The sequence below is a fragment of the Equus caballus genome, chromosome 26 (genome assembly GCF_041296265.1).
Source record: "Equus caballus isolate H_3958 breed thoroughbred chromosome 26, TB-T2T, whole genome shotgun sequence".
Taxonomy (NCBI): Eukaryota; Metazoa; Chordata; class Mammalia; order Perissodactyla; family Equidae; genus Equus; species Equus caballus.
In genome coordinates this window covers 40,170,094-40,184,310 of record NC_091709.1, presented here as the reverse complement: position 1 = coordinate 40,184,310, position 14,217 = coordinate 40,170,094, and the positions used below count along the sequence as shown (strand labels likewise).

General features: G+C 43.3%; 1 protein-coding gene across 9 annotated transcripts in view; it reads left to right on the top strand.

Moving 5' to 3' along the window:
* The window catches only part of HLCS (holocarboxylase synthetase), a 199,811-nt gene that overhangs the window by 54,827 nt on the left and 130,767 nt on the right, over positions 1–14,217 (top strand). For all 9 annotated transcript variants that reach the window (XM_070252289.1, XM_070252287.1, XM_070252288.1 and 6 more), the window contains exon 6: positions 8,733–9,004. In XM_070252289.1, the coding sequence (XP_070108390.1) occupies positions 8,733–9,004 (272 nt within the window). The remainder of the gene's footprint in view (positions 1–8,732; positions 9,005–14,217) is intronic.

Here is a 14,217-nt window from a genome sequence, read left to right as displayed (position 1 = left end):
GCTGGCCTCAGTTTTCTTGTAATTCTGTTTTAAGAGTTCTTTTTATATTCTGGATACAAGTCCTTTGTCAGATATATGTATGGAGAATACTTTCTCTCAATCTATTGTTCATCTTTCCGTTTTTCTTAACATTAGCTCTTGAAGAGCAGCGGTTCTTAATTTATATGAAGGCCAGTTCATCATTTTCTTCTTTTATGGTTCATGCTTCTTTTGTTCTGTCTGAGAAAAGCTTTACCAGTGCCAAGCCTAGAAAGTTTTTTCCTATATTTCATTTTGGAAGTTTTGTAGTTTTAGGTTTAGGCCTATGATTTGTTTCAAGTTCAGGTTTATATACATGCAAGGTAAGGGTCCAGATTTTTTTTGCACATGGATGTCCAATTGTTTCACCATGATGTATTCAAAGATGATCCTTTTTCAAGTGAATTACCTTGGTGCTTTTTTGTTGAACATCAATTGAATATATAATGGTGGCCCTCTTTCTGGAGTCTGTTTTGTTTCAGCAATCTATGTCTGTCTGTATGCCAATACCATACTGTCTTGATTGCTGCAGCTTTATAATAATTCTTAAAATCAGGTAATATAAGACTTCCAACTCTTTTCCTCCCCAACTTGTTTTGGCTATTCTAGGTCTTTTCCATTTTTGTATAAATTTTAGAATCAGCTTATCAATTTCTATTTAAAAAAAGCCTGCTGGGATTTTCACTGGGATTGCATTGAATTCATAGATCAATTTGGAGAATTGATGTCTTAACAGTATTGAGTCTTCTGATCCATGAACATGGTATACCTCTTCAATTATTTAGAGCTTCTTTAATTTTTAATTCAGTGATGTTTTGTAGTTTTCAGTGTACAAGTCTAGCAAGTATTTTGTTTAATTTATCTCTAAACGTTTCAGACCCACTGATACCATTGAAAATGATATTTAAAAAAATTTCAAACTCCAAATATTCATTGCTTTAGAAATATACCCAAGTTTTGTATATTGACCTTGTATTTTGCAACCTTGCTAAACTCTCTTACTAGTCTAGTACTTTTTTTGTAGATTCCTTGGGGTTTTCATGTTGTGTGCAACATGCAACATGTCATTAAGAAACAAAGGCATGGGGCCAGCCTGGTGGCACAGTGGTTAAGTGCACACATTCCACTTTGGCAGCCTGGGGTTTGCCAGTTCGGATCCCGGGTGTGGACATGGCACCGCTTGGCAAGCCATGCTGTGGTAGACGTCCCACGTATAAAGTGGAGGAAGATGGGCATGGATGTGAGCTCAGGGCCAGTCTTCCTCAGCAAAAAAGAGGAGGATTGGCGGCAAATGTTAGCTCAGGGCTAATCTTCCTCAAAAAAAAAATAAAAATAAAAAAATAAAGAAAGAAACAAAGGCATATTTACCTTTCTTGAGAGTGGCTAGTGTTTCCCTAGTTCTGTGGCTAATTCAGAAAGGCTGGCATTTGTGTGACTATAAAACATTCAGTTTTTGGTTCCACCTAAATTGAATTTAATTAGCCTGCAATCTTAGAGAAAGGTAAATACTAAATTCTTGAAGTTCAAATGTCAAAAAAATAACATTAATTAGAAAGTAGTTATGAATTTCATTGTGGTGTAATTTGATAGCAGTAGTTTTGTTTCCAATGATTTGGCTTTTCAAAGATTTCTGATTTCTTTTTGATGTGCATGTATCTGTATCAAGACCATCTCTTATCATTGCCTTTTTTGGGTTTTACCTCTTGATATACCTATATATCTTGTGGAAATTAAGACAAGAAGCCTTAACTAAATTGGAGTCAGGAAGGCCTGTAGGGGGAGCTCTCAGGCCCTATCACCCATCATCAATTACACCAAACAGGAAGAGAGGACACTTGCGTCTCTGACAGGAAGTACAGCTACTTTACTACTGAAGGAAGATTTTGCTTCCCACCCGGCAACAGCCCAGCCAATGAGAAACTTCAGAGCTGAGCCAGTGAGAACCATTGCCACCCTGAACTGTTCCTTTCCCTCAATGGACTTTCTTACAATCGCCCCTCCCTATGCTCCCTTTTTCTCTATAAAAGCAGTCCCCTTCCTTTGTTTGCTGGATTTGCCTGTGGTTTGCCATAGCATGCATATCCCAAATTGCAGTTCTTTTGGCTATTCCCAAGTAAACTTAGTTGAGTTCAAAGAGTTAGGTAGATTTGGTGGTGGGGGTGGGTAATACTAGTTATGTCAGCCAGTTTGCCTTGATAGAGGTGATCCAGACTTTTTCTTCAATAGCATCTGCACACTAACTTAGTGGTCATTAGTGGACTTAAGTCAAGAATCATGAATTAATTCCTTTTCCCTACATATGTTAGCAGCTACTTCTGCAGCTCTTAAGTCGTTGTAACTTGAGTGCATTAGAGAGGACATATCAGGCAGATTTGCATCGAACAGGTAGTAATTTTGACATGTCTTGCAACCAAAATTTTATTCTCCTGTCCGGGGATAATAGGGGCTGAGGAGGAGGCTAAGTGTTTACCATCTTTACTCAGTTTTACTTGATGGCTTAAAGTTGCATTCAACTATAGTGACTATAAATATTTAGGAGAATTATAGGTGGCATACAGTTATATTTCTTAAGAGGTTCCAGGTCTCATTTTATATCTTGCAGATTCTCTTTGTTTGGAGTAATTCTCTTGGTTCTAAGTCCTGAAAGATTATGTGGAAGAGGTACAAGGAAAAACCCCCAAGTGCCTTGCTTTCATCCGTTTTAATTTATTTTGCCAATTTGTGCATCTCTAAATATTGCTTTCAAAAACAAATAATTTGGACTGTTTAGTAACGGTAGACATAACAATGATAATGTAATTCCTTGAGAATCTGGCTCCCAAATTGTATGCAAGTAAGAATTGATGATTAATTTTGGCAAGTCAGGCTGGCCTATCTGCCAAAGGGAAGTGTGTATTTGAATAGTTGGAGTGGATTTTCTTAGCACTCGTCACACTCTGTTGTAGTTGTGCGTGTACCTGTCTTTCCTCCTCTCTTGAGTCTGTGGTACCATTTTTGAGACACAGTAGATGCTCCATATAGATTTCTTAGATGGATGATGTATAGATGGCCAGTTGGATAATTCGCTCTAGAGGAGAGTCCTGCTCTGTTCCTCTTCTGAAAGTTCTCCCTGGTGCTGGCTGTTGCTTTCTGGCTTCATCTTGGCTTTCATTGACTTCGAATGGGGGATTCACGTTGCCCATCCCTGCTGAGTGACCGCTTTACTCTCTGCTCCAGTCAATGAATCTGGAGTTAGTTAAGAAACATTTATCTAGATTATTTTATCTCTCTATTTTTGTGATTCAACCTCTTCACCAATATGTGTCTTTAGCATGCATGGTGCCTTTGTGACATCCACCTGTCCTGGGGACTGTGATGAAGGAAATTCAGATCTGTTCACTTTGTGCCTTAAGGGTGTTGACCAAAGGAGCAGAGTTGGTTATACCTCATGGCCAGATTTGAGCGTTGGGGGTGTCTTAGTCAATCCAGGCTGCTAAAACAGAAAAGCATAGTCCGGGCGACCTATAAACAATAGACATTTATTTCTCACACTCCTAGAGGCTGGAAGTCTGAGATCAGGGTGCCAGCATGGTTGGTTCTGGTGAGGACTCTCCACCGGGTTGTAGATTGCTGTTTTGCTGTGTCTTCACTTGGCAGAGAGGGCGAGGGGTCTTTCTGGGGGTCGCTTTTTTTTAGAGTTTATTTTTCCTTTTTCTCCCAAAGCCCCCCAGTACATAGTTGTATACTTTTAGTTGCGGGTCCTTCTAGTTGTGGCATGTGGGATGCCACCTCAGCATGGCTTGATGAGCAGTGCTATGTCCGCGCCCAGGATCCGAACTGGTGAAACCCTGAGCTGCCGAAGCGGAGCACACAAACTTAACCACTTGGCCACGGGGCTGGCCCCCTGGGGGTCGCTTTTATAAAGGCACTAATCCCGTTCTGAGGGCTCCACTCTCACGACCTCATCACCCCCAAAGGCTCGACCTCCTAATACCATCACCCTGGGGATTAGGATTTCAACGTGAATTTTGAGGTGACACAAACATTCAGTCCGTAACAGGGGGCTACCTTTGTATGTTATTTATTCATTCTGTCTTCTTCCTCCACTAGAGTGTATATCAAAGCAATAATGGTGAACAGGGAACATTATGTATGATCGGTTCTTTGTGCAAAGATGGAAAGTTAGCGCTGTGGCTTCTGGTCACTCACTGCAACTTGACCTTTTCCGGTGACTTTTCCGATGCTCCTTAAAGCAGGCTCATCCCCTATTTTGTACCCCTCCTGTGGCCCTTCGTTCTTCCCTCTGGCACCGTCTGTCTTGTTTTGTCCTGGGGTGCTCCTCTCACTCTCCCCCCGTCCCTGGATTGTGAGATCCTCGGCCAGGACCATCCTGTTGTTTCTCTTTCTATCTCCATTGGTGCCTCATCAGCAGTAGGTCGATCACATTGCTGCTGTACATACCCCTCAGCGTCGTCTGTGCCTGTCAGCATACCTGTGGAGCTGAGTGTGGCTGCCTAAAAACACAAAATCGCACCGAGTTCTCACTCTAAATTTGGGATCACTAACCTGAAGTGGACCCTGAACGCTTCCAGTTATCTTCCCTGCTTCCCTCATTTTCTCACTCTCCCTTCTCAAACCGCCAACACCTCCTTCCTCCTTTTCACTCTTAGTTGATATCTTGCTTCCTATTTATTGAGAAAATAGAAGGAATCAGAATATGACGTCACCAGCCCCCAGCACCAGGACTCCCACCTCCCTGTGGCCTTGGAGCAGGGTGGCGACAGCATAGATCAGTTCCCAGGGCTGTCCTGTAGGCCCTCGCGGCCAGCAAGGGGTGAGGGAGGGCTGCAGCCCAGAGCAGAAGCAGGACCAAGTGTCCCCAGAGGGCATGTGAGCCCTGCCCATCCTGATGGATGAGCGGCTCTGCTCCCAAGGCCGACCTCTCTGCTTGAGCCTTAGGTCCCATCCCCTCACCTGTTCACCTGCTTTCTTTTCTGGGTGGGACCATTCCCATCACCATAAAAAACATGCTGTGATTTCTCTTATTTAAACCAAACCAAGTGAAACCTGTTTTGACTCCATTCCTCTGTAGCCAGTGCGCCATCTTCTTTTTCCCATTGGAGGAAACTCTGTCAGAGTTTCTCTCCTTCCACATCCCATGAGGCCTCGCCTCCACCGGATGGGCTCTGCTGTGATGAGCCCAGCGGTTAATTTCAGCCGTCTTCTTCCTGCTCTGTCATCTTGCCACCTTCTTGTTGTCTGCAAAGACTGCCAGGACACTCCCCCCACCTTACACACTCATACACACTTACACACTTTATTTTCTTTTCCTTCTCAGTCTCCTTTGCAGACTCTTCTTCATCTCCCTGACATCACAGCATTGACACTTGTGTGGGTTGGATTTTGTCCCCCCAAAAAGATACGTTGAGGTCCCAGAACCTATGAATGTGACCTTATTTAGAAATTGGGTCTTTGCAGGTATAATCAAGTTGAGATGAGGTCATTAGGCTGGGCCCTAATCCAGTGTGATTGGTGTCCCTATAAAAAGAGGACAACAGACGCAGACACACGGAGGGGAGAAGGCCATGTGACATGATGGTGGCCAGGGAGCGCGAAGGATTGCTGGCAACACCAGAAGCTAGGAGGGAGGCCTAGGCAGATTCTCCCCGAGAGCCTTCAGAGGGAGCGTGGCCCTGCCAACATCTCTTCAGACTTCTGGCCTCCAGAATTGTGTGAGAATAAATTTCTGTTATTCTAAGCCACCTGCTTTGTGGCACTTTGTTATGGCTGCCTACGAAATCAGCACAACCTCTCTTTTCATCTATAGTCACTCCCTTGTTGCTCTTCTCCTGGCTTCAAATTATCAGCTGTAGTCTGGCGACGTCCATGGCATGGACTTCTCCCCAAAACTCCTCGCTCACGTGTCCTGCTCTCTATTTGTTGCTTTGGTGGATTTCTAATTGATTTCTCCAGCGTGACGTGCCCAGAGCTGAACAGTGCTGTTCCTTTCCAAACCTGCTCCTCCCATGGTATTTCCAACAGCAGCTCCATCCTTCCAGGTGCTTAGGCTAGAAATCTTGGGCTCATTTTTGACTCCCCATTTCCTCTAATGTCCCAAATATAATCTGTCAGCACATCTTGTAGCCTCTGCTTCAGAGTTCAGTCATGCACCGCGTAATGACTTTCAGTCAAGGATGGACCACATACATAACGGCGGTCCCATAAGATTAGTACCATATGGCCTAGGTGTGTGGTAGGCTATCCCATCTAGGTTTGTGTAAAAGCATCACTCTATGATGTTTGCCCAACGGTGAAGTCACCCGAGGATGCATTTCTCAGAACGTATCCCCATCCTTAAGCTCCGTGTGACTGCACGTTCAGAATCCCATCCCTTCTCACCGTGCCCACTGTCACACCAGTCCAGGCATTAACACCTTGCTTCTGGGTGATTTAAGTGGCTTCATAACTGGTCTCTGCTTCCTCCGGTGTGCTGCCCTGCAGTCTGCTCTCGGTACTGCCCTCAGGGTGGAGTGATCCCACGGAGTCGGGTCACCTCACTCTCCTCCTCAGAACCCTCCAGGGCTCCCCATCACTCCCAGAGTGAAAGCCTCAGTCCTCGCTGTAGGCTCCAAGTTCCTACACTGTGTGGGCACCACTTCCCCCACCACCTCTCTGCCCGCGTCGCTCCTTGTCCTCCTCCTGGCTCGCTCCGCGGTCCTGACACTTCTCTCATCTTGCTCCCTTGGAGCCTCAGCACTTGCTCTCCCTGGAGCCCCTCTGAATAAATAAATCTAAGTGATATGTTTCTATCAGTTATATCTTAGCACCCCCCCGGCTCCCCTCCAGATCTTTCCTTAAATGTCACCTTCTCAGAAAGGTCTTCATCTACCTGAAAGGTCTTGCTTCCCAAACTTCTTTTCTCTCTTCTCTGCTTAGTTTTTTCTCCTTGGCACTTGGGTCTGTCTAACAGTCTATGTCTTGTGCTTATGGATTTTTTTATTATCTGCCTCCCTAACTAGATATAAACCTTTTGAGGATGGAGGCTTTGGCCCTTTTGCTCACTGCTGAATCCTCAGAGGCCATAAGAATGTCTGCCGTATGGTAGGCATCCCGTAATACCTGTTACATGAATAGATTACCAAAATATTTTAATTGAATCTCTTGTTTTTATGATAGTGTTTATTTTACCATTTTTAATGGTTTTTTTCCCCCCAACTTTTAATTACGACAGTTTTCAAACATGGAGAAGAATAGAGAGACTAGCGTAATAAATACGCCAAATGCCCGTTGAGTAAATTTAATGATTATTAGCACTTTGCCTTATTTGCTCCATCTGTTTTGGGAATAAATGATAGATATCATGACATATATACATTTCCAACATTAAGGACGTTTTCCTATGCCTCCACAGTACCTCTTTCACGCCTACGGAAACTGACTAATTCATTTTGTTGTCTAATATATGCTGTCCATATTCATATTTCCTAATTCTCTCAAAATGTCTTTTCCAGCGAATTTGTTCAAACCAGAATCCAATAAAGGGCCATTCCTTGTATTTGATGCTCTCTCTTAAGTCCCTTCTCATCTAGACCGGCCCAACGCCCCCTCCCCCGACCCCGCCCCAATCTGGCTTTTTCCTCTGTGACCTTGTCTTTGTGAAGATTCCTGTCCTGTAAAATGTCTCACCTTCGGGATTTCTTTTAATTGCTTCCTTCTGAAGTCATTTAACTTGTTCCTCTATCCTCTCTATTTCCTGCAAATTGGAAGTGATTTTTAAAGGTTCATTAATTGAAGTTAGTTGAATGAAATTTCATCTTTGAAGCTGCTTCTCTGTAGCCACATGGAGCTTTGGGACATTCATACCCCTGATGTTAACTGAGGGACATGTTTTCTCTATTGAAAGGCCTGGCGTTTGCACGAAGGTGGCTAGGAGCCTGGATCTCTATTTGCTGTGACTGAAAGATGTCAATACATTCTATGCTTGGGATGATGACTCCCCTAACCCTGCAGGTCCCTGATGCCCCACTCCAGAGGGAGGCCTCTGGGCCCTCTGGGGTCTGAGAGGAAGTTGCACCCTCGGGTAGAGTAGAGACCTCTGTTCTGGGTTACAAAGGTTTCTGCCTTCCCCTCCCTGGACCTACATTTGGGGCAAAAAGAAAGTAGCTTTTGCGTACCCCGTTATTTTCCCTGTGTGAAAATTCTCCATCCCTGTTGGTGACCCGTCAGGCTGGTGGTGTTCAACTTGTCTGCAGGATAAGGCCGAGACTGAATGCTCTGTTATCTTATAATAGATAAGATTTGCTTTATGTTCTGTGACTTCTTTCACCTAGGGTCCCTCTCCCAGATAGGATAATGAATTTCCGTGTGAGGTGAAAGTATAAAGCTATAAGTTTTCTGTGAAATGCACAGAGGACTAGCAAATTACTCATGAACTAGAGCTGGAGGAAGATTTCAAGAATTTAGGATATAATATAGAATAGAAAGTATAATAATGAATTGTACTTATTTCCCTGGATCCTGGGTTATGAACAGTATTTTTTTTTATAGTATAAGCATACTTCATATGTTTATTGTCTATTGTATAATAGTTTAAATGTATGGAATATGTTAATCTAGCTTTTATTGGTCATGAATTAGGAAGTACTTGTATTACCAAAATGATATTTTAAGAAAAGTTACCGTCATCTAATGTAATGCCGAATTATGACCTTTCCATTTCTTTCTTTGTGACACAGGAAATCCGGGATCCTCTTATGCAGTGGCTGGGGAAACGTGTGGATCCTGAAGGAGTAATACAATCCAGCAAGGTCTCCCTTAAGTTTGTTTCATCATACACATCTGAAATAGAGATCACCCCCGCTGCTATACCTGTGGTGACTGACGTGGAGGCCTTCTCATCAGAAAACTTTAACTTAGACATCTACCGACAAAATTTGCAGACAAAGCAACTTGGAAAAGTAATTCTGTTTGCTGAAGTGACACCCACCACGATGAGTCTTCTGGACGGGTAAGTTCTCCCTCTGCTTAGAGGAATCCAGTTGTGTTTGTAGTTCTCTCCAACCAGTGCAAGGGGAGAAGGGATAGAGATACAGAACAAGAGTCTTAATAAACCCATTGGCAAGGTGGGAGTACCCCTGTCCCAGAAGAGTTAAAATGTTGGAAGTGAAATTAAAGTTCTTTGATCAAAGGTTTGTGTTTTAAAGAATGGGGGATTTTTGTGTTTTGCGACTCTTTGCCTTTAATGAGGCCTTTCAGAATGTCCATGGAAAAAAGAACATTATGAAAAAACATGTTTAACAGGTGGCATTATTGTTCAAGTTATCATTTTACTTTGGTGTTGTTATAATCAGTGTTAAACATTTAGTTTAAGATATTTTGCAGGAGTGTTAGGAGAGCAAATTTGAACAACATGTAGGCTGTGTTAAATTGAAATAAATTGGAGCTTTGTATTTTGAAAATCTGTTTTGGTATGTTCCTATCCAACACATTTTTTAAGCACTCTGTAATCCCATTTGGATGTTCAAAATTTACTCTTATGGCAAGCTTTTCTTTTCATTCCTTCTGTTTTATGGACTTTGATTAAAGCTTAAAAAATGGAAAAGAGATGAAAGGAATTTTTTAACTCCCAAATTAGTCAGTGTTAATTAATACTCTTATATTATGTTGAGATAGTTAGTTTAAAAAATAGGGTTCCAGAGGGGGTGAATAAGAAAAGCATCTTTCCTCAACATCGGACTACAATTTAAGGAATGTAAGATTCTAAAACAACCCCTGGATTCACAGTTTCTAGTCATTTTCACCTGTGGGACTGCACAGTTACATGCATAACTCTACGTGATAGAAATATTTTGTCTTTTCTTCTTGATAATGATTTCTGGAATTTGATAATATGTTGATTTAAAATGATGAGATAACTTTAGGATTTTCTTGACTCATATTCAAAGTCATGGAAATGGCAGTTTTGTGTAGATAGCTTGTAGAAAAAGCATTAGATGCAGGGGAATTGGCAGAATGTAGGGGGCAGAGCAGGAAGGGGAATATGAGCCGTGGTAATGAACGGTTCTTGTTACTGAGTTATTTTGTCTTGTCACTGGTGCTTTCTTCCAATGTTCCAACCTCTCCTGCCTCCACTCCCCTCCCCCCCACAATCCCTTGATCCCTAGCAGAGGAGAAAGCCTGTTCTTGTGGATGGAACAATCATTACTTGCTTCTATGAACTCTGTGATAATCTTTTTTACTCAGTAAATACTATATTGTATCTAAAGGGTGACCCATTATAATTACATTTTCTAAATAGAAAAATCAGATACGACATTTAACAAAAGATTTTAGGGGCTGGCCCTGTGGCTGAGTGGTTAAGTCCACGCGCTCCGCTGCAGGCAGCCCAGTGTTTTGTTGGTTCGAATCCTGGGCACGGACATGGCACTGCTCATTGAGCCACGCTGAGGCGGCATCCCACATGCCACAACTAGAAGGACCCACAATGAAGAATATACAACTATGTACTGGGGGGCTTTGGGGAGAAAAAGGAAAAAAATAAAAAAAAAAAATCTTAAAAAAAAAAAAAAGATTCTGGGAGGTAAAATTCAGATAGGAAAATACTGGCACTCCCAGACCGTTTTTGTTGTTTCTGTGGACAATAGTGAAGAATATTTTATGTCGGCATGATCTTGAAACATTGGCGTTACAGTCTCTGAGCTTGGGAAGTGGGCAGTGTGTTACCAAGAGGCTGGGAGCCCTCCAGAGTGGACGGACCGAGACTCCTGTGTTGGGTTTCCTTATACCCTGGTGAGCTAGTGTTTTAGGATGGAAAAAACTGCCATGTAAATACACTCCTTTCGTACCCTTGAATATCAGTAAGTTCCTTTTTGATATTGAACTTTTTTTAAAAAATAAAATTTCTGTCTTAAGCAACTTGGATTTTTAGAAGTATATTACAGATATTGAAGCTTTGTAGCTGAGCTTGACAATAGTGGAGTTGGAACCTTCTGTAGGATGAAAAGTTTTTATTTTTACAAAAGAGAGAATTATTTTAGCTTTTCCGAGAGCATTTAGGAGTCTTCTTTCTCATTTTGTCCAGTTTCTGCAGAGCACAGAGTGAAAGCGTTTTGACGATTAATGATTAATCCTTGTGTTTGGCACAGAGCAGATAAATGAATCAGTAGTCTTTGCTCATCTTAACTGATCCTAGATGTTCTCTTCCACTGCACACATGGGTCCCCTCCTAACGCTAGGAGATAAAGTCAGTCACCGCAGCCTAGTGAGTCGGCGAGCCTGGTGAGACGTTCCTGGGGGCTGTAGCCTTTTTTAGAAGAAGGAACTTGAGGAGGTCACCTTGATACCCAAAGGACCCAGCGTTGTCCACAAAGGGACCGTGAGATAGATAAGCGAAATATTTGGCCTATTACTTTCCAAGAGTAAGACCAAAATCATTTCTACAGCTAATATTGTGTTTGATCGTACGTGAGCTATCCTAATGGAAACACGATCTATTGTTATGGTAAAAATAACGATGGTAATAGCTAACGTGTATTGAAAGCTTTTATCTTCCGGCCACTGCTTTTATGTACTATACACGTATCAACCAATTTCATACATCATCTCTTAGTGCCTAGGATCATCACTGGAACAGAGTCAGGCTCTAGTGTCACACCGCTGTGTAGACTGGTAGATCACAGTATTTTCCGTATCTGAAATTGTTCCAATTTCTGAATGTTTATAATAATTATATGGTACATCACATCAATGGGTCAACTAGGCAGGGCAAGAAGAATTTCCAAAACCTAATGGACTGGTGTAGAAGTGAAATTTAAATTAAATGTAGATCTTTATTGTAAGGTTTCTAAAATCTTTTTTCTCTGTCTCCCTGGGACTTGTAGTGGCTAAAAATTGGGAGTTCTCTTCCTAAGAAAGGAAGGGAAAGTAACATGGGGAGGAACAATCTTCAGTTTCTGCCACAGTGGTAAATATCCACGTTGCATCTTTCTTCTCCATATAAGACGCTCACCCCCTCCTCCAGGAAGACAGCCTAATATCCTATTCATTTACTTCCGCTCGATTGGCTTCAGGATCTCTGGGGATGTACAGCTTTCTCTCTCAGGGCTGGACGTGGCTCGTTGAGGTCTGGCAATCTCTTAGTTAAAACAGACACGCTCTCTGCCTCCGTGAACCGTGCTGCTGTGGTTGAAATGGGGACCATGGAATAGCCCTGGGCAGGGAGCGGAAGGACTCCTGGGCCTGGCAGTAAGTAAGTGCCCTGGTCACACACCTGGCAGCCTGGGTTACCCTCTCCCGGAGGAGCTCTTTTGCCTGGTGTCCCTTGGGGTCCTGGCTTTGCCTTTTGGGAGGGTCTTGACTGTACCACATCTGAGATGGGCATCAGAGAGGATGGGCATTTTCCGTCCGCTCCCTGTGAGGGTTTGCAGTCTGCCTCTTGTTTTGGGGGTGAACTCTCATGGCCTTTTGTAGGTCAGCCTCACGGTTTCTATGGAGATAGAAGTCTCTCAAAGCTTTAGTTGGCCTCTAGCCTGTTTGCTTCTGATGGTTCCATGGGAATAACCATTGAAGATCCTGTCTGGAGAATTTTTCCACCTAAAACTCTGGTCTTTTAAAGGCCTTGTTGCTCTGCCCATCCTCTTCTCTCCCAATTTGACGGCGGCTCCCTTGGGCCAAATGAAACAGTGGGCTTGGGTGAAAGGCCTGGCCCTTAATCTCATCTTTGGCACAAGGCTCCTGGGCTGTCTATGCTGAAGCATCTGTCTAATGGCCTGGGGGGCTGCAGGGTCAGTCCCCCAGGCTCCAGCTTAGATTGCTGGTTGCCCACAGAGAGCCCATCTCATCAAATGTGTATTCTTTTCCACTTTCTTGAGACTAGATAGTTCTAGTGGTTAGCATTCTTTCCATGAAGAGTGTCAAGAAGGACTGACAAATACTGATATTTTGAATTATCAGAGCTATTTCCTATAATGATACAACTTCTAGTGGACACATGGTCTACCTCCCAAGCTACAGAAAGCCAGGCCTCCATCGGGCTAAAGTTTGCCTTCATCATTCATGGAATAAGCATTTATGGAGTGCCTCCTGTATGCCAGCTACTGTGTTAGGAACTGGAGAGATAACGAAGGAGAAGGTACTGTCCTTGCCTTACGACATGTTGGAAGGAGCAGATCCCAGGGCATGTTCCGTTCATACAGTTCTGTGCACCCTTCTTGGTCTGAGCGCTGGGAGTTCGGGCAGAAAGGAGAAGTGGGTGCAGTAGATCACATGTTGCAGGGAGAGGGATAGACTGGTCAGTGAGTTCTTTTTTTGAGCACTTACTGTGTGTCTGGCATCGTTCTTGATGCCATAAAACTCCCAGTCTGGTAGGGAAAAGGCTGGAACTGAAGTCTTGATCACCACCCAGATGTGTAACCTTGGCCATATCAATACTTGCCGACGCCCTGCTTTCTTCAGCTGTGACATCTGGGGCTCTAGACCTTCCGAGGCACCTTCAGCTCAAGTCCTTTGATCGAGTGATCAGAATCTTACACCCAGCCAGCCTTTCTGTCTCTCAGCAACCTCCAAGCTTTCAGAGGGCTGAAATAGCTTTGTGAATTAGCCTCGCGTGAGTTGAGGAGACCTTGTGTGGGAGACAGTTGACTTTCTACAAGCACAGGGAAAGAAGAGGAAAAACAAACCCGTTAAATCGCTTTTTAAAAAATTTTGGGGGGAAATTGCACTGGGGAGACTAGCCAGCATCATTTAAGAAAGATACTATTTTTGTTTCACAATTCGGGGCCAGTTCCAGCTTTTTGCCTCTCTGTGTGCGTGTCTAGTCAGTCCCGAAAAAACACCTCTTCCCCTTTTCTTCCCTTCTGATTCTGCTCCCCTCACTCGCTCTACTGCACACCGTCCTCCCCTGAAGTCGAGGCCTGAGAGGACAGAAATTGGGCTGGAACTAATTTAATGGCTGAGTGACCTCACAGTAGAGAAACAGCCGGATCCTAATAGGGGTCTTTGTCTACATTTCCACCCTGGCTGGTAGCATGCCAGTCAAGAGTCAAGCTGGAGACACAGGTGGAAGCGATTAGACCTGTCATAAAGTTTGAAAAATTGATTCTGGAGGCGAAGTGAATAGATTGAACTTGACAGTGTTGTCCTAAAGATTCTAAGGGAAAATTCTGTAGTTTAATTTGAAATCCCTTGATTATTCATTAGCTTTCCAGATGGCTTTTGTTGATG